The 21,455-nt window shown below is 58.0% G+C and overlaps 1 protein-coding gene across 3 annotated transcripts in view; it reads left to right on the top strand.

The window, feature by feature from the left end:
* The window catches only part of TLN1 (talin 1), a 34,843-nt gene extending 17,660 nt beyond the window's left edge, over positions 1-17,183 (top strand). For 2 of the 3 annotated variants that reach the window (XM_062633911.1, XM_062633909.1), the window contains 36 exons: positions 265-378; positions 577-690; positions 850-984; positions 1,118-1,246; positions 1,340-1,442; positions 1,518-1,726; positions 1,862-1,981; positions 2,146-2,343; positions 2,649-2,788; positions 2,887-2,980; positions 3,140-3,229; positions 3,393-3,515; positions 3,696-3,839; positions 4,151-4,312; positions 4,400-4,540; positions 4,769-4,950; positions 5,271-5,403; positions 5,519-5,620; positions 5,735-5,905; positions 6,081-6,230; positions 6,899-7,000; positions 7,124-7,243; positions 7,936-8,082; positions 8,788-8,954; positions 9,169-9,352; positions 9,564-9,689; positions 9,955-10,071; positions 10,151-10,336; positions 10,417-10,524; positions 13,345-13,450; positions 13,570-13,694; positions 13,948-14,073; positions 14,203-14,265; positions 14,507-14,689; positions 15,297-15,422; positions 15,967-17,183. In XM_062633911.1, coding sequence (XP_062489895.1) covers positions 265-378; positions 577-690; positions 850-984; positions 1,118-1,246; positions 1,340-1,442; positions 1,518-1,726; positions 1,862-1,981; positions 2,146-2,343; positions 2,649-2,788; positions 2,887-2,980; positions 3,140-3,229; positions 3,393-3,515; positions 3,696-3,839; positions 4,151-4,312; positions 4,400-4,540; positions 4,769-4,950; positions 5,271-5,403; positions 5,519-5,620; positions 5,735-5,905; positions 6,081-6,230; positions 6,899-7,000; positions 7,124-7,243; positions 7,936-8,082; positions 8,788-8,954; positions 9,169-9,352; positions 9,564-9,689; positions 9,955-10,071; positions 10,151-10,336; positions 10,417-10,524; positions 13,345-13,450; positions 13,570-13,694; positions 13,948-14,073; positions 14,203-14,265; positions 14,507-14,689; positions 15,297-15,422; positions 15,967-16,098 — 4,872 coding nt within the window. In that variant the 3' untranslated portion in view covers positions 16,099-17,183. Of the gene's footprint in view, positions 1-264; positions 379-576; positions 691-849; positions 985-1,117; positions 1,247-1,339; positions 1,443-1,517; positions 1,727-1,861; positions 1,982-2,145; positions 2,344-2,648; positions 2,789-2,886; positions 2,981-3,139; positions 3,230-3,392; positions 3,516-3,695; positions 3,840-4,150; positions 4,313-4,399; positions 4,541-4,768; positions 4,951-5,270; positions 5,404-5,518; positions 5,621-5,734; positions 5,906-6,080; positions 6,231-6,898; positions 7,001-7,123; positions 7,244-7,935; positions 8,083-8,787; positions 8,955-9,168; positions 9,353-9,563; positions 9,690-9,954; positions 10,072-10,150; positions 10,341-10,416; positions 10,525-13,344; positions 13,451-13,569; positions 13,695-13,947; positions 14,074-14,202; positions 14,266-14,506; positions 14,690-15,296; positions 15,423-15,966 lie in introns of all 3 variants that reach the window. The other variant, XM_062633910.1, reaches the window with a different exon arrangement.
* The last annotated feature ends 4,272 nt before the right edge of the window (positions 17,184-21,455 follow it).

The following is a 21,455-nucleotide window of genomic DNA, read 5'->3' as shown; positions in this document are numbered from 1 at the left end:
AGCAGGCAGGGTCATTGAGACCTGACCAGGACCCCTCACATCCCTGTGCTTCCCAGAGGGATGAAGTCATTTTTGGGTACAGCATCCATGCTGCATCCCACAGAGACCTCCCCACTGCTCCCTTCCCATGTGTGCACCACGTTGCTTTGGGATGCTGGGTGTTGAGGGTGCTCAGTATGTTCTGGTGGGCCCCAGTGCATGGTGGGGGGCTCAGGGCAGGGTGACTGGTGGGGACCAGTGCTAACCCATGCCTCCCTCTGTCAGCACGCAGCTAAGCAAGCCGCTGCCTCTGCCACCCAGACCATCGCTGCAGCACAGCACGCTGCCTCCTCCAACAAGAACCCTGCTGCACAGCAGCAGCTGGTGCAGAGCTGCAAGGTAAGAGCCCAGGCCTCATCCTGGCATCTCCCTCCTCCCAGCCCTTCTCCCCTGTGCTGGGGCTTCCTGCTCAAACACAGTGGGCAGGCAGGACCTTGGGGTCTTCATGGAGCTCCTCCAGGAGCCTGTCTTCTGGTCACTTGTCCTGGGTTAGATCCATCTCCTCCCAGCCTCTGCACTGATGTTCCTCTTTGGCAGGTGGTGGCAGAGCAGATCCCGATGCTGGTGCAGGGTGTCCGAGGGAGCCAATCCCAGCCAGACAGCCCCAGTGCTCAGCTGGCTCTCATTGCTGCCAGCCAGAACTTCCTTCAGGTACCTGTGATGCCCAGAGTCTCCTGCACCAGCTCTGGTGTTACAGCTTTCCTACCCTGCCTGGCCCTCCCAGCATACTGTAAAACCTGCTGCACCTGGGCAGCAAAGACGTGCTGTGCATTCATGTCCTTCTCACTGCTTTTCCCTTTTCCCCGGCAGCCTGGTGGGAAGATGGTAGCTGCAGCCAAGGCCACCGTCCCTACCATCACAGACCAGGCCTCTGCCATGCAGCTCAGCCAGTGTGCGAAGAACTTGGCTGCAGCTCTGGCTGAGCTCCGCACAGCTGCCCAGAAGGTGAGAGGCTGGGTCCCATCCTGCAGGAGGACCCTGGCTGTGTATAGTAGGGGGAAACGTGGGGACAGCCCAACAGCAGGTCATAGCTGGGCTCAGGGGTTGCCCCACTCACCTTTTCTTCTCCCCATTGCAGGCCCAGGAGGCGTGTGGACCCCTGGAAATAGATTCTGCTCTGGGTCTGGTGCAGAGCCTGGAGAGGGACTTGCAGGAAGCCAAGGCAGCTGCCCGTGATGGCAAGCTCAAGCCTCTGCCAGGGGAGACGGTGAGTGCATGGGGTGGTACAGGGTGGGTGCTGGAGCAGGGGAGCCACCAGAATGTGCAGCCCACCACCATGTCCCCACGTATCCTCCTGCAGATGGAGAAGTGTGCCCAGGACCTGGGGAACAGCACGAAAGCTGTGAGCTCTGCCATCGCTCACCTCCTGGGAGAGGTGGCCCAGGGCAATGAGAACTACACAGGTACCAACATCAGCGTCAGGGCTGGGAGAGGGGAGCGTGCGGTGCCAGCAGCCACTGACCTTTCCATCTCCCCAGGCATCGCTGCCCGAGAGGTGGCCCAGGCCCTGCGCTCGCTCAGCCAGGCTGCCCGTGGTGTAGCGGCCAACACGGCCGACCCGCAGGCACAGAACGCCATGCTGGAGTGTGCCAGCGACGTGATGGACAAAGCCAACAACCTCATCGAGGAGGCGCGGAAAGCCGTGGGCAAGCCTGGAGACCCAGAGAGCCAGCAGCGCCTGGCCCAGGTGGGAGAAGGGGTATCCCAGGGGGCAGAATGGGTACCCCAGGTGGGAGAATGGGTACCCTGGTGAGCCCTGCCATCCCCTGGGAAGGGCACAAGGCTGGCCACAGAATGGTGACCCCTCTTTGTTTCTCTGCAGGTGGCCAAAGCAGTGTCACAGGCCCTGAGCCGCTGTGTTAACTGCTTGCCGGGGCAGCGAGATGTGGACGCTGCCATCCGCATGGTGGGAGAGGCCAGCAAGAGGCTGCTCTCAGATTCGGTGAGCTGAGCCGGGCGGGAGGGGATGAGGGAAACCTTGTAGACATGCAAGCCAGCCTGTCTGCACTGGCTTCCTCTGGAACATATCCCCAAGCATGTACCAGCCCTTCATCTTCCATCTCCATCCTCCTCGCTGCCTCTCCTAACTGGTCTCCCTGCTTCCAGTTCCCTCCCAGCACCAAGAGCTTCCAGGAGGCACAGAGCCAGTTGAACCAGGCAGCCGCGGGGCTCAACCAGTCTGCCAACGAGCTGGTGCAGGCGTCGCGTGGCACCCCGCAAGACCTGGCCAAGTCCTCTGGCAAATTTGGGCAGGACTTCAATGAGTTCCTGCAGGCGGGAGTAGAGATGGCCAGCCAGTCCCCGGTGAGAGCGAGCGCCCTTCGGGTGATGCTGGGTGTTTTGGGATGCCGAGAGGGTGGCTGACCACAGGCAGGGTGGCTGGGCAGGGTGGTTAGGGTGGTTGTGGCCAATGCAGCTGGTGAGATGATGTCTGGAGCTGTACAAAGCCACAGCAGCAGGGAGAAAACGGCTTGGGTTGGTTCAGCGAGTGTTGCCGCTGTTGGACGAGTTAGATGAAGGGAACTGGCTCAGCTTGAAAACCACCAAAGCAGACCCAGGGTGTGGAGCTTGGAAATGTGCTGTAGGTGACTCTTCTTGGCTCCTTGCAGAATAAGGAAGACCAGGCGCAGGTGGTGTCAAACCTGAAGAGCATCTCCATGTCCTCCAGCAAGCTGCTGCTGGCTGCAAAGGCGCTCTCTGCTGACCCTGCAGCGCCCAACCTCAAGAATCAGTTGGCGGCAGCAGCACGGTAGGAGGAACTGTTCCATGAGAGCTGCTTGCTGTAGCAAAGGGGCAGGGTTGTGGGGTGGTGTTGATCCGTGGGTCTTTCTCCATTGTCCCTCGCAGGGCTGTGACTGACAGCATTAACCAGCTGATCACCATGTGCACTCAGCAGGCGCCAGGCCAGAAGGAGTGTGACAATGCCCTGCGGGAGCTGGAGGTGAGAAACCACATCTTGATGAGGCTGGGATAGCTGGGTGCTGTGATGGTGGGGTGGGGAGAGCTGTGCCCCGCTGGGAGGGATAGGAGGGAGCCAAGAGGGAGATGCAAGCAGAAGGCATGGATCCTTCCCCTGGGTGTGATGCCTGTGTCCCTGCAGACGGTGAAGGAGCTGTTGGAGAACCCCACCCAGACAGTCAATGACATGTCCTACTTCAACTGCCTCGACAGCGTCATGGAGAACTCCAAGGTGAGCCCTGCGCAGGTCTGGGGAAGGATGGGGCAGGTTTGGGAACTATGTGGGGGAAAAAGGGAAAGGTGGCTCCAGCCCTGCTGATGAGGCACAGTGAGCTCTGAGCCTGGGAGAGCTGTGGGAGCAGGAGGTGGTGTGCACAGCTGGTGTGTTCCTGCAGGTGCTGGGCGAGTCCATGGCTGGCATCTCCCAGAACGCCAAGAACAGCAAACTGCCGGAGTTCGGCGAGTCCATCAGTGCCGCCTCCAAAGCTCTCTGTGGGCTGACGGAGGCAGCTGCTCAGGTGAGACAGGCTAGGTCCCAGCCCTGAGCATTGCCCCTGGCACACAGTTGCCATAGTACCCCTGCTCCTCCAAGCCTGTCCCTGTAGGAGGGTCCCACAAGCCTCCTCTGCAGCCCTTACGCTCTCTGAGCCTTCCTGCTATGTGTGAGCTCTCTCTCATCACCCCTCTCCTGCTCCCAGGCTGCCTACCTCGTGGGGGTGTCGGACCCCAACAGCCAGGCTGGACAGCAGGGCTTGGTAGACCCCACTCAGTTTGCTAGAGCTAACCAAGCCATCCAGATGGCCTGCCAGAACCTGGTGGACCCTGCCTGCACCCAGTCGCAGGTGAGTATGAGGTGGGGCACCATTATGGGCATTTTCTTGCATGAAAGGGAGTGTGAGGCTGGTTGGAAGAGCTGCATCCCAAGAGTTGGCTAAGATTACCGCCAGTGTCTCATCAGCTGTACTGGGAGTCAGCTGGCAGCTTTGATGCAATGGTGACAGTCCAGTTGGGCATGCAGGACCTTTGCAATCCTTCTTGGGTCCCAAGAGGGACCCCTGTGGTCACTGATGCCCCATGTGGGGCAGGCAGGAAGGTGGAGCTGTGGGGATGGGGAGTTGTGGTGGATCCTGCCCTACCCTGCTCTTCCCTGAAGGTGCTGTCAGCAGCCACCATCGTAGCAAAGCACACCTCAGCCCTGTGCAACACGTGCCGCCTGGCCTCCTCCCGCACCGCCAACCCAGTGGCCAAGCGTCAGTTTGTCCAGTCAGCCAAGGAGGTGGCCAACAGCACGGCCAACCTGGTGAAGACCATCAAGGTGAGGTCTCCCTGCTGGGACACCGTGGTGGGATGGGATCTGGGGCATGGCAGAGGTCGGATAACTGCTCTGGTCTCTCCACACCAGGCCCTGGATGGTGACTTCAACGAGGAGAACCGGGAGCGTTGCCGCGCTGCCACTGCACCTCTCATTGAGGCTGTGGATAACCTGACTGCCTTCGCCTCCAACCCAGAGTTTGCCACTGTTCCGGCCCAGATCAGCCCAGAGGTGGGATGCTGCAGGGGCAGGAAGGATGTGATAGGGGTTGCTGTAGGGTGGGGAGGAGCTGTGCCTCCCCTCCAGCCTGTAATGGAGTCCCAGTGCAGGGCTGATGCAGGAAGGTGGCAGCACCTCGGGCTTTGAGGGGCTGCTCCGTGGTGAGGGTCACAGGTGGGAAAGGGAGTAACTTCTCGTGCACAGTCCCTTGCCTCACCAAGCCATCATCTCCTTGTGCAGGGGCGCAGAGCCATGGAGCCCATTGTCTCTTCAGCCAAGGCCATGCTGGAGAGCTCTGCTGGCCTCATCCAGACTGCCCGCTCCCTGGCTGTCAACCCCAAGGACCCTCCGCAGTGGTCGGTGCTGGCTGGCCACTCTCGCACTGTCTCGGACTCCATCAAGAAGCTCATCACCAACATGAGGTGAGTCCTGCCCGCTCAACTGCAGCCCTGTCCATGCTGGCTCTGAGTAAGCATCCCTGGGGATGTCTTAGCTTATCATCCCCTTGGCTGCTGTTAGTGAGGCGAGGCAAGGGATGGGATGAAGATGTCTCTTACCCTGCATGGGAGCTGCTCCTTCAGCCCTGACTCATGGGGATGCATGTCAGCGTGCCTGGGCTTTATGACCCTCTTGTTCTGAAGCCTAGCAGAAGTGTCCTGCCTCTCACCAGCACCAGCTGAGGCTAGGGGCAAAGGGGTGGTGTAGCTGCTGCCAGTGCTGTGCTAATCCATGTGTCGCACAGGGACAAAGCTCCAGGACAGCGGGAGTGCGATGAAGCCATTGATGTCCTGAACAGATGCATGCGGGAGGTAGACCAGGCCTCCCTCGCTGCCATCAGCCAGCAGCTTGCCCCACGAGAAGATATCTCCCAGGAGGTGGGTCAGGGATGGGCTGTTACAGGGATGCATTAACACTGGCTGGCATCCTTCCCCCAGCTCCCATCAGCACGTGGTGACCTCAGCCTCATGCAGTGCCTTCTCTTTGCAACAGGCTTTGCACAACCAGATGATCACAGCTGTGCAAGAGATCAGCAACCTCATTGAGCCCGTGGCCAGTGCAGCGCGGGCTGAGGCCTCTCAGCTGGGGCACAAGGTAACACAGGGATGGGGAGCTGCTGATGAGATGCTTGGTGTGTGTGGAGAAGCTCGTGGTGGGAGGAGAGGCACAAGATTGCCAGGGCCGGAAGCTGATGATGCTCTTCCCTAGGTGTCCCAGATGGCTCAGTACTTTGAGCCGCTCATCATGGCAGCGATCGGTGCTGCCTCCAAAACGCCCAACCACCAGCAGCAGATGAACCTCCTGGACCAGACCAAAACGTTGGCTGAGTCTGCCTTGCAGATGCTGTACACAGCCAAGGAGGCTGGTGGGAACCCCAAGGTGAGCAGGAGCACATTGTGGAGCACATGTGGAGCACACCATGTCGGTGGTGTGTTCCTCTGTGTATGGGTGCTGCATGGTGTGTCTGTCAGACATGGAGGTAAGTGTGTGTGCAGCATCCCTGTTGGGATAGGAGCTGCTGCCCACCTTCCCTCACTGTGGTTTGTCTTTGCAGCAAGCTGCCCACACTCAGGAGGCTCTGGAGGAGGCTGTGCAGATGATGAAGGAGGCAGTGGAGGACCTGACCACCACCCTGAATGAGGCAGCCAGCGCTGCAGGGGTTGTGGGGGGCATGGTGGACTCCATCACCCAGGCCATCAACCAGGTGTGGGCCTGTCCTGGGTTCAGCAGTAGCAGTCATCTTTCTCCTTCTTAGTAGCTGGTGCAGTGATGTGGTTTTTGACTTTTAGCCTGGGAACAATACTGATGTTCTTAGCTGTTGCTCAGTAATGTTCACTCCAATCAAGGACTTTCTGAGTCTCGTGCTCTGCCAAGGAGGAGGGGAAGCCGGTAGGGAGCAGAGACAGGACCCCTGACCCAAACTAGCCAAAAGGGTATTCCATACCACAGCACGTCATGCACAGTATAGAAACCGGGGGCAGAAGAGCCAGATCACTGCTCGAGGCTGGCTGAGTATCAGTCGGCGGGTGGTGAGCGGTTGTATTCTCTTCCCTTGTTATTTCCCTTATCATTATCATTATTGGTGGCAGCAGTAGTGGTTTGTGTTATACCTCAGTTACTGGACTGCTCTTATCTCAACCATGGGAGTTACATTCTTTCAATTCTCCTCCCCATCCCTCCAGGAGTTGGGTGAGGAGGGGGCTGGTGGGGAGTGAGCGAGCAGCTGCGTGGTTCTGAGTTACCGACTGGGCTTAAACCACGACAGGGAAGCGTGGCCAAGGCTGGTGGTGGGAGAGGGGAAGAGGTAGGGCCAAAGCCTAGAAGGTTTTTGGTCTGGAGCTGGAGCCAGAGCCTCCTGCTGGTGTCTTACAGCTGGACGAGGGACCAGTGGGTGAGCCGGAGGGGACCTTTGTGGACTACCAGACCACGATGGTTAAGACAGCCAAGGCCATCGCAGTGACAGTGCAGGAGATGGTGAGTACAAGCAAGCCTGTCACGGCAGAAAGCTCTGCCTGCCACCCAGGCAGGCGCCTGCCTTCCTTGCTTGCCTGTCCCAGCATAGGGCTCTTCCAACTCCTGCTCTTCTTTCATTGGCAGGTCACCAAATCCACCACCAACCCGGATGAGCTGGGCACACTGGCCAACCAGCTCACCAATGACTATGGGCAGCTGGCGCAAGAGGCCAAGCCAGCTGCCCTCACTGCTGAGAATGAGGAGGTGAGAGCATGGGGGGCAGTGCTAGAGCGTGCTATGGGGCAGAGTGGGATCTGCTGGGGCTTGAGAGCAGAGGACTCTTGACTCTCCTGGGGGCAGGTAGCGTTCATGCCTCCCCTGCAGCATGGTGTGGAAATGTGGAACAAAACCATGTTTCCTTTTGCACCTTCCTGAGGGGGAGTATTATAGAATCACAGAATGGTTTCGGTTGGAAGGGACCTTAAGATCATCCAGTTCCACCCCCCCTGCCATGGGCAGGGACACCTTCCACTAGAGCAGGTTGCTCCAAGCCCCGTCCAACCTGGCCTTGAACACTGCCAGGGATGGGGCAACCACAGCTTCTATGGGCAACTTGTGCCAGAGCCTCAGTACCCTCATAGTAAAGAACTTCTTCCCTTACATCCAACCTAAATCTCCCCTGTTATAGTTTAAACCCATTACCCCTTGTCCTGTCACTGCAGTCGCTGATGAACAGTCCCTCTTCAGCATCCTTGTAGGCCCCTTTCAGACACTGGAAGCTGCTCTAAGGTCTCCATGCAGCTTCTCTTCTCCAGGCTGAACAGCCCCAACTTTCTCAAGCCTGTCAGCTGGGAGAGAGGAGCTGGGTGGTGATGGTGGGTGATGTTTCCTGGCTGGTATCATGGATGTGAGGCTTAGTCTCCTGCTGGCTCTCCCATGCATTCATTTCTCTTCAGATCGGCTCCCACATCAAGCGCCGTGTGCAGGAGCTGGGTCACGGCTGTGCTGCCCTGGTCACCAAAGCTGGAGCCCTGCAGTGCAGCCCCAGCGATGCCTACACCAAGAAGGAGCTGATAGAGAGTGCACGCAAGGTTTCTGAGAAGGTAAGTGGTCCAGAGAGAGAGGCAATGATGTGGCGAGGCGGGAGGGATGCTGGATTGAGGCTTTTGCCTTTGGAGCCAGTAAACGAGGTTCTCTCCAAATCAGCTTTAACTGATAGGCATAGTGTTTACTGCGTCTCCAGCCAAGTTTGTAGCTCATGCTGGGAGACTGATCTTGGAAAGCATCCTGTCCCATCAGTCAGTCTAAAGAGCATGCTTCTGAATAACAGATGAAAACATGGCTCTTTTAAGCTTTTACTGTATTTGATAAGCGTAGAGCAGCAGTGCTTGTAAGCAAAATCACAAAAGGAAAACAAACACTTGTTATAGTGCCTGGCAGGTGCCTGCATGTTCAGGACCTCCTGCAGTTCCTTCCTTTCCAAGATTGCTTTCCATCAGGAAACTTGTTCCCTTGTGAGTGCTTGCCCAAGTGCAGAAATTGAGTTTCACAACCAAAGAAGAAATGAGTTGTGATGTTCTGATGCCCATCATGCAAACCTTGTTCATTTGCAAACTATTGGAGTCCAATATCCCGTGAACCCCAAAACATGATAGATACAACTGGAAGCTGAGAAGAGGTGTCCAGACCACATGATTCCCAGTTCCTCTCCTTGGAATGGAGTGGCTCCATCGCTCCATCCTGGGAGATGTTTGAGAAGGTGTGCACAGCAGCTCTGCTCCCCAGCTCACCCTCCTTGTACCGCACAGGTATCTCACGTGCTGGCAGCCCTGCAGGCTGGGAACCGTGGGACGCAAGCCTGCATCACGGCAGCCAGCGCTGTCTCCGGCATCATTGCGGACCTGGACACCACCATCATGTTTGCCACAGCAGGAACCCTCAACCGGGAGAACTCGGAGACCTTTGCTGACCACAGGTACCTTGTGCAGCTTCTGCTCAGTGTGAGATGGGGCGTCAGGCTCTGTCCTGTGATCTCCTGTCTTCATGAGCTGTGGTGTAGCTCCAAGGACAACTGCAAGTACAGGTCATGCTGACTCTATTTCCCCTCCAGAAGGCAGGGTTCACAGTCTCGCTATACCATGTGTGTACGTAGAGGGTTGTATCTTCTCTGACTCCCTTCTTCTCCCCAGGGAGGGCATCCTGAAGACAGCCAAGGCGCTGGTGGAGGACACCAAGGTGTTGGTGCAGAACGCCACGGCCAGCCAGGAGAAGCTAGCACAGGCTGCCCAGTCCTCCGTGTCCACCATCACCCGCCTGGCAGAGGTGGTGAAGCTGGGTGCCGCCAGCCTGGGATCTGAAGACCCAGAGACTCAGGTGAGATGGGGTTCGTAGGGTGAATAGAGGCTGCTTGTAGCTTGCTTGAAGGAGCTGAGGGTTGCGGATGTTGTGTGGTACCCTGGGGTGGGTCCTGCCTGTTGTGAAGAGGGTTTGCTGGGCTTTGACTGGTGCTGGCTGAGCTGGGTCTTACCACCTCCAGCCTGAGCGTGACCATAGTCAAGCCATTGCCCTGATTTTGCTGTCCCAGGTGGTTCTGATCAATGCTGTGAAGGATGTGGCCAAGGCACTTGGAGACCTGATCGGTGCCACCAAGGCAGCTGCTGGCAAAGCTGGGGATGATCCTGCTGTCTACCAGCTGAAGAACTCTGCCAAGGTCTGAGCTGGATGGGGTGCGAAGGAGGGGATGGGGAAGGAGGGCTGGAGAAAGAGCGGGGAAGGCTTCTCTGTCCGCCTCAGGGCAGGAGGGGAAGAAGTGGCACATAAACGTGGGGCACAGCATGCAGAGGAGTCATTGGTAGGAGAACAAGGTGAGATGGTGTGAGCGGAGTATGGGGATAGAGCTGTTTTGACCTGAACCGTGAAGGTGCTGGCAATAGCCCAGAGCTGATGTGGGGCTTTGCCTCTTTTCCCTTTCACAGGTGATGGTGACGAATGTCACTTCCTTGCTGAAGACAGTGAAAGCTGTTGAGGATGAGGCCACGAAGGGGACACGGGCGCTGGAGGCCACCATAGAGCACATACGCCAGGAGCTGGCAGTGAGTACAGTAGCAGTGCCGTGTCTGCTGCCCCACTCACTGCCTGCGCTGTGCCTCACCACCACCCTTCTCCTCGTAGGTCTTCTCCTCCCTGGTGCCCCCTGCCAAGGTCTCCACCCCGGAGGACTTCATCCGTATGACAAAAGGCATCACGATGGCCACAGCCAAAGCGGTGGCTGCTGGCAACTCGTGTCGGCAGGAGGATGTCATTGCCACGGCCAACCTAAGCCGCCGTGCCATCGCCGATATGCTGCGCGCCTGCAAGGTGGGTCCGGCACGGGTTTGTGGGTGCTGGCGGGGATGGTGCTGGATGTGGACTGAGGATTCCCTGTCTCCGGGTTTCAGGAAGCTGCCTACCACCCAGAGGTGAGCGGGGATGTGCGGCAGCGGGCGCTGCGCTTTGGCAAAGAGTGCGCTGATGGATACCTGGAGCTGCTGGAGCACGTGCTTGTGGTGAGTGTCCCTGTCCCTGCTCCCAGAGTGGGACGTGTTCCCCACATCCCCAGGGTCTTCTGGGCTCTGCATCTCCTCCCACTGAGGTCTTTGCGTGGCCCCTTCTCTGCCTGTGCTGGCACAGCTCATGGCTGAGGTCCTTCTGTGGAAGTGGATTCCGGAGAGAGGAACAGGCTCTGAGGAAAGTTATTTGACTAACAACAGATGGAGATTAACTGGCCTTAAGCAGATGGAGGCTGGAAATTTGACAACACGGAAGCGAAACACAGAAGCAGCTTCCAGTAAAAGTGGTGGGAGTGAGACTTGAAAACAGCTTGTTAATCTCACAGCAGAGGGGAAGATGGGCAGCAGATAGCAGAGGTGATGACTGCGAACACCAGCTGCACCCTTGTGATCTGGTCTTTGTCCGAGTCCTCCCAAGGACTTCAGATGGCTGCTCTAATTAACTGTCCTGCAAGATAAGTGTAGTTTACAAGAAGCAAATTAAGACCGCAGAGTGGTAGAAAGGATCCAGAGAGGTCCTTCCAGTGGTTTGCATTCTTGGCAGCATCACAGAGGTACAGTCAGGGGCTCTGGAGGGATGTGCAGACCCAGCCTGTGTATCACAGCAGCTGTGACAGCCCTCAAACCAGGGTGAGGATGGAGACAGAGGAAGAGCCAGCTCCATGGCAAGGTTTCACTGAGCTGGTTAGAAGGGATTGGTGATGTTCAGGTTTGCCAGATGGAGGGGGTGGAGCTCAGACTGTGGTTTCCTGCAAGGAAGGCTCCTTTAGGCAGAGGATAACCAGCACTGGCAGCACAGAGAGGAGGTGGGCAGAAATCAATGGCTAGAAATTGAACCTGGGGCAGGGGGGAAGTCAAAGGCTGGTTTTGTCTGAAGGAGGTAACCAATGCAATTCCGAGGGGAGCAGTGAGTTTTCTCTCCTCTGCATCTAGATCAAATGTCTGTCTGGAAGGTGCTTTTAGCCACACTTAGGAAGAATTCTCAGGCTGACCTGTTGTTAACAGATAATAGGGCTAATGACTTAGTGTGGCAGTGCCCGAGATCAGGCTATTCTGCTGTGTTTTGGGAGTAACCCTCCACCTGCATGCAGTGTCATACATACATATCCTGAATCTCATACATTGGTGCATTTCATGAGATGTTCACTGGAGGCACCTCCGTGAGTTCATAGCCTCCACGGTGCCTTCAGCTACAAGCACTTAGCAGTTCGAAACATGCTGTCAGAGCAGATAGCAGACTTAATAATGGGACATGTAGTCTTGGATGCAGTTGTGAGGCATACCAGCCATCTGAGACGCATGCAGCTCGTTGACTTTGCTGGGATGGTCCCACAAGAGTCCACGATAAAGCCGTGACCCCCCAGGCTCTGCAGCACTCTGGTCTGTGAGGGGAGGAACTATTGGGTCCCATTTATCATAAGGGCAGCAGATTCCTGGAAAGCTGCAAGCAGGAAGGATGTAGGGGCATGAGAAGGAGGTGGTGGATTGCCAGCAGCAGCAAGCTCATTGCTGTATGATGGATCCTCATAAGAACCAGTGCCTTGCATGGAGCAGAGCTAGAGCAAGCATGGTTAGAGTTTGAGGGAGAGGATTATTTGACTTGGGATGGCTCCCGGCAGAGGAGTGGGAAAGCCTGCATATTTCACTGGGGAGGGGAAAGAATCTGAACCTCCACAGGGACTTGGCGTTTGGTAACAATAGGTCTCTCCCTCCAAAAGCAGAGAGATCCGGTGGCTGAAAAATGCAGTGAAGCAATTCAGGGTGGGGAGAAATAAGGTGTAAAAGGGGGTGAGGAAGAGCGTGGCTCCGTGTTTGCTCTGGGTGTAGGTGTCTCCTCCAGCCCTGGGAGCATCATCCAGATGCCCTGGCCCACCCAGCCCTGCAGGGCTGTAGTATGAGCTAACGATGGCAGCACCGCTCCGCACCCAGGACCTCTGATCCTTCATTCCCACCTCTCCTCTTGGCTGCCCTTCACCCCTCACTGGAGAGCACCCACCTTCCCCTGCCACTCCCCAGTGCCCGTGTGTCCTTGCCAAGATGCTCACTGCTCTCTTCTCTTCTTTTCCTTCCCTCCCTCCCAGCCGGTGAGTAAGGCAGCATTGGGGTGCCTGCTGGTGTCTAACCTCAGCATGAGCCTTGCTCACGGCGTGTCTGCGTGCCCAGCACAGTGCTGGGGTGACACTTGGTGTGTGTCCGCAGGGACCCCAGGGTCCGTGTGTGTGTACTCACACCCGCTCTAGCTGATGGGCCCGAGTCAGGCCAGCGGTGAGCTCTGCTTGTGTGTACAGACCCTGTGTGTGTGTCCTCGTGTGTGCTGTGGTGTGTGCATGTGTGTCCCCTAACCCCGGTGGAGGACTCTCATGGGTCTGACTGACACCTTGTCCTGGTAGGGCCAGCTTTTCTAGGGTATGGGTCCCCCTTTTGCCCAGCTTGTCTTGGCTGATAGATCTCCAAAATGGGGACAGCAAGGAGGAAATGTTGCTGGAGCTTGAAATGCTTGGGGAATTTGGGGGGAAATCCTATAGGGATAGCTGCTGAGTGCAGGAAGGCTTGCACGGAGGGCTGTGTGTCTACGAGACATCCCAGAAGCTATGGATGCAAAACCTTGTGGGGAAGCTCATCCCATCCTCGGGCAGGAGAAGACCAACCAGGGTCACTTGAGAAAGCACCACAGACAACCCCTGATGTATATGCATGTAGGGGGGATATTGGCGGGGGTCCCAAGGGTATCCCACCCTCCTTCCCTGGGGGTTGCACCCTGAACAGACCTATGAGATCCCCTTTTTCCATGTGCTTACATCTGCCCCGTTCCCACAGATCCTGCAGAAGCCAACTCACGAGCTGAAGCAGCAGCTGGCAGGATACTCCAAGCGCGTGGCCAGCTCCGTCACCGAGCTCATCCAGGCAGCTGAGGCCATGAAAGGTAAGGCTGTGAGGGCTGGGATTAGCGTGGAGAGATCAGCAGCTGCTGGAGGAGGTAAGGGCAGGTCAGAAGTGAGGCCTCACGCAGGTTTAACCTGCTTCCCTTCCCGGTTTCCCTAGGGACAGAGTGGGTTGACCCTGAAGACCCCACTGTCATTGCTGAGAACGAGCTGCTGGGGGCAGCAGCTGCCATTGAGGCTGCAGCCAAGAAGCTGGAGCAGCTGAAACCAAGAGCCAAGCCCAAGGTAGTGGTGCTGAGCCTTGGCTGAGCCCCATGTTCAGCTTGGGGTGCGCTGGGGCTCTCCTCCCTGTGATTCAGCCTGGTGTGAAGCCCCATGCAACAGCCAGTTCTTCTTGCTGTGCTCCCGCTGCCTTCCACATCCCTGCACCCCACAGCCCTTAATTCAGCTTCACATGTGCCCCCTCATCCCGCTGCAGCTGTCATCCTGCTCTGCCCAGCACACCTGCCTGGGACTCACACCCTGCTTTTGCCCACAGCAAGCAGATGAGAGCCTGAACTTCGAGGAGCAGATCCTTGAAGCTGCCAAATCCATTGCTGCAGCCACAAGCGCCCTGGTGAAGGCAGCCTCAGCAGCCCAGCGAGAATTAGTGGCCCAAGGAAAGGTAAGGCTGGAAGAGGGAAAGGAATAAGAAGATGCAGAGCTGTGGTGGCTTCTCCCTTCACCTGGGGCTGCTTGTTCCCCAGGGCAAGGGGTGCACAGGGTGGTCAGCCTCACTTATTTTTCCTTGCAGGTGGGCGCCATCCCTGCCAATGCATTGGATGATGGACAGTGGTCCCAGGGACTCATTTCAGCCGTGAGTATGAAGGTCACGCTCAGGGGATGGGGGGGACCCCCCCTCAGGGGATTCTCTGCCCATGTGTTTCTCCTTGGTGGAAAAAGCAGCCACTCTTCTTCCTCCCTTTCCCACCATCTGAAACATGGTGCAGAAGCTGGTTATCACCATCCCATGCCCCACAATCTCCTTTGTAACAGTCAGAGCATATCCTTCTGCGGGCAGGCTCCTGCACACCCCCTGAGACCCCCTCTCACTGCAGGCACGTATGGTGGCTGCTGCCACCAACAACCTATGTGAAGCTGCCAATGCAGCAGTACAGGGCCATGCCAGTGAGGAGAAGCTCATCTCGTCCGCCAAGCAAGTGGCTGCCTCCACTGCACAGCTCCTGGTGGCCTGCAAGGTGAAGGCTGACCATGATTCAGAGGCCATGAAGCGGCTTCAGGTGAGTCCCAGGCTGCTCAAGGCATGGGTATGAGTATGGTGAGGGCACATGGGTGCTCCCCGGGGTGCACACTACCTGCCTGTGTGCCATGGGCTCCTTGGCGCACAGGCTCTGTGTTGCTTGGACTTAGGGCTGCGTGCCAGGAGTGTGAGTGATGCTCACATCAGGCATTCAGGGATGAGGAGCTGGCACAGGAATGCCTGAAATGCATGCGCTGCATCACTGCTATTCAAGAAGTTAATGTTCGGGTGGAATGTTTCGTAGCGCTTACTCTGTGGCACACAAGAGGTTAAAGCCCATGGGTTGGGGCATTAACATGGGGTCCCAGAGCTGGTCCCTCGGGCTGGGGAGGGTCAGCAGCGCTACCCCCTATTTCCTGCCCCGTTGCTCTGACAGGAGCCAGAGCCTGGCTCAGAGCAGCAGCGCCTGAAATGGTCATGAGCGGGTGGCAAGGCAGCGAGCCATGTAAAGGAATCACTGCCTGCGGCTCCCAGCACGCCTGTCCTCCTGTCAGCCTGGCCTGGGGCAGGGGCTTTTCACCCCTGCAAGCAGCAGTGCTACCCTGGGGCTGTGATTGAGGGTGCTGATCCCCGCTTCCCTCCCGCAGGCTGCCGGCAATGCAGTGAAGAGAGCGTCGGACAATCTGGTGAAGGCAGCACAGAAGGCAGCTGCCTTCCAGGACCATGATGAGACGGTGGTGGTGAAGGAGAAGATGGTCGGGGGAATTGCACAGGTGAGGAGTAGGGGTGGCTCTGGCTGACACCACAACCCCTGTGTCCTGGCCGCAGGAGCGTGTTGTACCACACACCAGTATGGGGCCAGTCTCCAGAGAGCTTCACAAACATGCTGCAGGCGAGTTCATCCCACCCAGCACCAGTTAAACACTGTGGCTTCACCCTCATCCTGCCACATGTGGCAGTGGGCACAGCTAGTGGTGGTGCACACTCCCAGCAGTGTAACACCCTGGCTTCTTGGTGCAGTGCCTGCACCGTCCCAGTGTCCATGACATATGAAAAGCAAAAGATTGGATGAAAGGTGCCACAGGTCCCTTATGGCCACAGGCTATGGGGTGTGTGGGGTTGAGCCCCAGGAGCTGTGCTGCTCCCTGTATCTCCATAGGACCGTGGTCACACCACAGGCACTGCAGCCCTCATTCCTGTGGCCACACTGGTTTAAGTTGCTGGGAAAAGCCCAGCTCGGGGGTCATCATTACCATGGCAGAGGCCCCATCCATCCCTGTCAGGGGCAGCCATGACCGCAGGGCTCTCTCCCTGCAGATCATCGCTGCGCAGGAGGAGATGCTGCGCAAGGAGCGGGAGCTGGAGGAGGCACGGAAGAAGCTGGCTATGATCCGTCAGCAGCAGTACAAGTTCCTGCCCTCGGAGCTGCGGGATGAGGAGCAGAACTGAGCCCCTCAGCGCTCCCACCACTCACCCACCGCACAGACTGCTGCCCGCCCGCCCGCTCCTATTTAAGACAACCCGCCTCAAGAATAGGGCTTAGACCCGGGCTCTGCTCACACACAGAGTGCTGGGGCTAACCCAGCCGCTGCTCCAGGCCGGTGCCGCGCCAGCAGCTCCGCTTCAGCACCCAGCACAGCTTCCCGTGTTCACCGAGGGCATGGCCGTGGTGCCGGGGGACCCGGCTGGAGTGGAAGCTGGGGCTGCACCGGCTCAGGGCTCACCCGCCAGCCCCGTCTGTGCGGGGCTGGAGAGCTCTTCAATATAGGGGATTTTTTTGTGTGCCTTTTGTCCTTCCCACTTGTGCCCCTTCCCTCTTTCTCCTCCACGTGGGATGGAGAGAGGCGCGTGGCTTGCCCCCTCCTGTGCGATGGGGTGCAGGGAGCAGCGTGGTCTCTCTTAGCTCTTGCACAGAGCCGCCTTTCACCTCCAATGCCTTATTGCTGGCTGAATGTTCCTCCTCCTCCCTCCACAGCCTCCCTGGGAGGCACTGAGCCTCCCCTTGCCCTGAGCATCTTCTTCAGCCTGGGCTCCTCTGGGGAGCAGCAGGACTGGAAGGTGCAGTGCCTCTGCTCAGGATAGGGGGGATGCAATGGGTTCACCCCTAGAGATGCTCTTTACCTTCCGCAGCCCTAGCCAGCTCTGCCTCCCTCCTCCCCCTTCCCAAGTGCCTGCATTGTTTTCCGAGATCTGCAGTATTTTTGTAACTCCTCTGTTTCTCTAGTATTGAGCCTGCAGCTTTCAATGTTCATTTATTACCCCCCTCCACACTTCCAGCTCATGCCTTGCCCACTAACACCCAGTTATCCCCAGGGTCCCGCAGCCCAGCATCCTACCCCTCCTCAGCTCCGGGACCTCCATCCCTTTCCCCTTTGCACTCGCTGAGGCTTCTCTCACTATTTTGATACTTTAAGCATCCCATATTAAAACATTGAAGGAAACCAGCTCCCCCCGAAGCCCCAGGGTGGGGTGGGGGATAGCAATGTCTCCTTGGAAAAGACGTGTTCACCAATAAAACCTGGTTTTCCTGCTTTCTTGCTGCCTGTATATCAACGGAGACCCTCCCCCCCCAGGAGGAAGGGAGGGCTGGTGGGCAGCAGAGGCCAGGGAAGGGGGGGGGGGGGGGGGAATTTAGCATGGGTGCTTATACAGGAATATGGGATGGAAAATATTTGAGGCATGTCCAGCCCCAAGGCACCCGTCAGCCCGGACCCCCGCTGCCAGCCATGTGCTGGCCCTCGCAGGTGCTGATGTGGGGCCTCAGGGTTGTGTTGCTGGGGGATTTAGGCTTGAGGGGACCAAAGGGGGGACAGCAGGGCTGCGGGCTCCTATTCATGCCCCCAGCCCAATGTACCTCTGGGTAAGGTGCAGGTAGGGGACCATTGGTCACTGGTGTCCCAATGGTGGGGAAGCAGCAGACGCTTGTTGTGCTGTGGGTCCGGGAATGCGGCCGGAGCGCTCCCAGCTGCTGGCACTGAGCTCACCCCCCCGAAATAGCCCCCCCTGGTCCGACCTGTGCAGGCAGCAGCTGCCCTGAGTGAGTCCCCACCTGTTCCCACCCCGTCACTCAGCGGGATTCGGGGGCCCGGGTGGCAATGGGGATGCTGCAGTGTGCAGCAGGGATATGGGGTGCCAGGTGCATGTCCCCTGTGTCCAGGGACCGGTCCCCAGCACTGTGAGCTGTGGGCAGTGTGAGCGGTGAGGGCAGCATCCCGCAGCATCCCTGCCGGCAGCCCCTGTCTCATCCCCATGGGCACGGAGGGGCTGTCCCGCCCCAGGACACTCGCCCCTGGCCAGGCTCCCGGGTGGATTTGCGGCTCTAGCAGGCATCCCAGCCCTCCCAGCTGTCCCCTGACAATCTGCGCCGGCCTGACCCGCCACCAGGCTCTCACCCAGGTACCAGCCAGGCACGGAGCGGGCAGCAAGGACACCAGGCCCATGAGTGCCCTCTAGGCTGTTCTTTAGGTGACCTCCTGGACACAGGGTCCTGAGGGGTGTTCGGGTACATCCCTTCTATTGCTGCCTATACCCAGCCCTGCCCCAGCGTAAGGAACCCAAGGATGGGGACCCCACTCCATGCCCCACATTAGGGTCTCACCACACTCCTGGGGCAAGCCTTGTCTTGACATCCAAAGGGAGCTCCTTGGGTACAGCCCATGCTGCATTGTCTCTCCCTATCCGTGGGGTCCCCAGGAAGTTGGAATTTGGCTTCCCTGCCTGTCTCATGCATCATGTGGCAGCAGTCCCATCCTCATCCTGGCACGCAGGAGCAGAGGGCTGGAAGCACATCCACTGCCATGTCCTCTGGGCTGGGGTGCAGGCAAGGGGTGGTGGCACAAACCCCTGTGGAGGGACATGGGGTGCAATTCGCCTCAGTCCCCTAAATCTCGCCTGCAAGAGGGAGGGTTGATTTGGGCAGCCAGTATTGCGTGAGCACACTTGGAGGCTTGGAGCTGCGATGCCACATGAGGCACCAGTGCTTTCACAGGGACCTAAATCTCTGGCTAAGTTGGAAACAGGCAGGGAAGCCACAGCCCAACTTCTTGGGGACCCCTTGGATAGGAGAGACACTGCAGCATGGGTTGTACCTGGGGAGTTTCCTTTGGATGGCAGAACAAGGTTTTCCCCAGGGAGCAGGGTCCCCATCCCTGGAGCCTTAGCCTGGGGCAGGGCTAGACATGGGCAGCAATGGGAAGGATGTGACCCACACTCCTCAGCACCCCCTTGTCCAGTAGGTCACCCCAGAGCATGGCCTTGAGGGCAGACTCATGGGCCTGGATGGCTCTAATTGTGCTGCTCAGACACCACCATGATGCCTGAAGCGAGGGGGGAGTGAGCAACAAGGGGAAACTGCATCCTTTGTGGGGACATTTGAGGGCTTAAACCATGTGTGGCTATAGGGAAGTCTCTGCTCGCACCATGCACATCATCATTCCCCCTTGCACCAAGCCCATGAAGTCACTGCAGGCCAAAGCATGTTGCAGAAAAACATCCACTCTCGGCCAGGACTGACAGAAGACAGATCCTCCTCTGCCTGCAGAATCCGTGTGCCAGCAGTAACCAAGTGTCCTTGTCCAAATATGTGCCTAATTCATCAGTATTAATAGCAGCTCTCCAGAGTCCACCAGTGGCTCTGCTGCTGCTTTCCCTCGGTCCTCGCCTGCACCCGTTCCTCCTACACCCCCCACAACCCAGTGCTGCGAGCTCATAGAAAGCCACTTCCTCCAGCTCCCAAATCCTTTCTGCTCCTCCCTGCTTGGAGCGCCGCTGCTGCTAACTTGTGCCAGGCATGGGCTGGATGCAGCTCTGACGGGCGGGGGCCGCGCGCACACCCCTCCTGCCCCTGTCCCTGTCCCCATCCCATCCCAGCCTCCCCACGTGCTGCACGGCTCCTTCCAGTCCCCCCCCCTCCCCGTCCCGGAGCCCACCCTGCAGCTGGGAATGCGCCAGAAGCATTTACGAGCATTATTAAAGCTGGGGTTATTTTTGGAGGAGCCGGGATCTGAGGGGTTTGCATTTTTCTGCCTGTGGAATACAGTTTATTTAGAGCAAGAAGATGAAGAGGGGCCCCTGCCTCACCGTGAAATACCATCCTATGGAGTGCACACGTGCCAGATGCCCCCCATGGGTGCTGTGGATGGTGGCACCAGGGTGCAAGGAAGCAGGGAGGCGGGTGCCAGGGAACCTGCATGATGCAGGAACTGGATAGGGAGGTCAGGGGCTCCACTCAATTCTCTCCCAATGGATTTTCCCCATGTGGGCTGTGCCAGCCCATGGTGTCCCCAAGTGTAATCACAGCCTGTGGCTATCCTCAAGGATAGTCCGCGGGTGCCTGATGGGAGTCACAGCCTGTGGGTATCTCTGCAGTGCCAGACTGACATCCCCCATGGAATCACAAATTATGGGTGTCCCCAGCTGCAAATCACAGCCCATGGGCATTCCTGAGTGCAATCACAGCTTAAGAGCGTCCCTAAGACTTCAGGGGCAGCCCATGGTGCCCCCAAGCCAGAACCAACAAGCAGGGTCCCTCAGGCCCCAGGGTGCACTGACAGGGCATGGGGTCTACTAGGGCAGTGCCAGCCCTGCAATGTCCCTTTAGCGCAGGAACAGCTCTGGCTGGGGCAAAGGGAGGTCTCAGGCCCTGGGGGTGGCTGGTGGTGGTGTCCCTGGGGCACAGGAGCAGCACACTGCCCGCCATGCAGTCCCCAAGCACAGGACCAAGACATGATATGTTCTCCATATTGGTGAGAGGACACAGGGGGTCTGCTCCAGCCCAGCATCACCAGAAATGCCCCCACTGCAGTGCTTCAGGGTGTCCCTAGTACAGTGTCACCAGAGTGTCCCCAGTACAGTGCCACTGAAATATCCCTAGTTCCCAGGGTGTCCCTCTCCCACTGCCCCTGGGATACCCCTAGTGCAATACCCCAGGATGTCCATAGTGCAGTGCCACCAGGGTATCCCCTATACAGTGCCACTGGGGTACCTCTAGTGCTGTGCCCAGGGTGTCACTCTCACATGTCCCATGGTGTCACCCAGTGCCACCAGGGTACCCCCAGAGCACTGCTCTGGGGTGTCCAAAGCACAGTGCCACTGGGTTGTCCCTAGCGCAATACCCCAGGGTCCCTCTAGCTACCAGGGTGTCCCTAACACAGTGGTACCAGGGTACCCCTAGTGCAGTGTCCCACGGTGTCCCCAATACAGTGTCATGGGCTATCCCTACTGCAGTGTTCCAGGGTGTCCCTCTCACAGTGCCTAAGGGTGTCCTTCTCCCACTGCCCCCCGAGTACACCTAGTGTAATACCCCAGGGCCCCTCTAGCACAGTGCCACCAGGGTGACACCAATATAGTGCCACCTGGGTACCCCTAGAGTAGTACTCCAGGGTGTCTCTAGCACAGTGCCACTGGGGCACCCCTACTGCAATACCCTGGGGTGTCTCTAGCACAGTGCCACCTGGGTGTCCCCAACACAGTGTCACTAGGGTACCCTTAGTGCAATACCCTGTGGTGTCTTTAACACAGTGTCACCGGAGTGTTCCCAAGTGCCACTGGGGTACCCCTACTGCAGTGTCCCAGGGTGCCCGTCTCACAGTGCCTGAGGGTGTCCTTCTCCCACTGCCCCCAAGATACCCTTAGTTCAATACCCCAGGGTCCTTCTGGCACAGTGCCACCAGGGTGTCCTCAACACCATGCCACCGGGGTACCCCTAGTGCAATACTCTGGGGTGTCCCTAACACAGTGCCACCGGGGTGTCCCCAACACAGTGTCACTGGGCTGTCCCTACTGCAATACCCGGGGGTGTCTTTAAC

Source organism: Pezoporus occidentalis, unplaced genomic scaffold, assembly GCF_034315485.1.
Source record: "Pezoporus occidentalis ecotype Australia unplaced genomic scaffold, CSIRO_AGI_Poc_V1 ctg408, whole genome shotgun sequence".
NCBI classification, from domain to species: Eukaryota; Metazoa; Chordata; class Aves; order Psittaciformes; family Psittacidae; genus Pezoporus; species Pezoporus occidentalis.
This window is presented reverse-complemented; position numbering and strand designations above follow the sequence as displayed.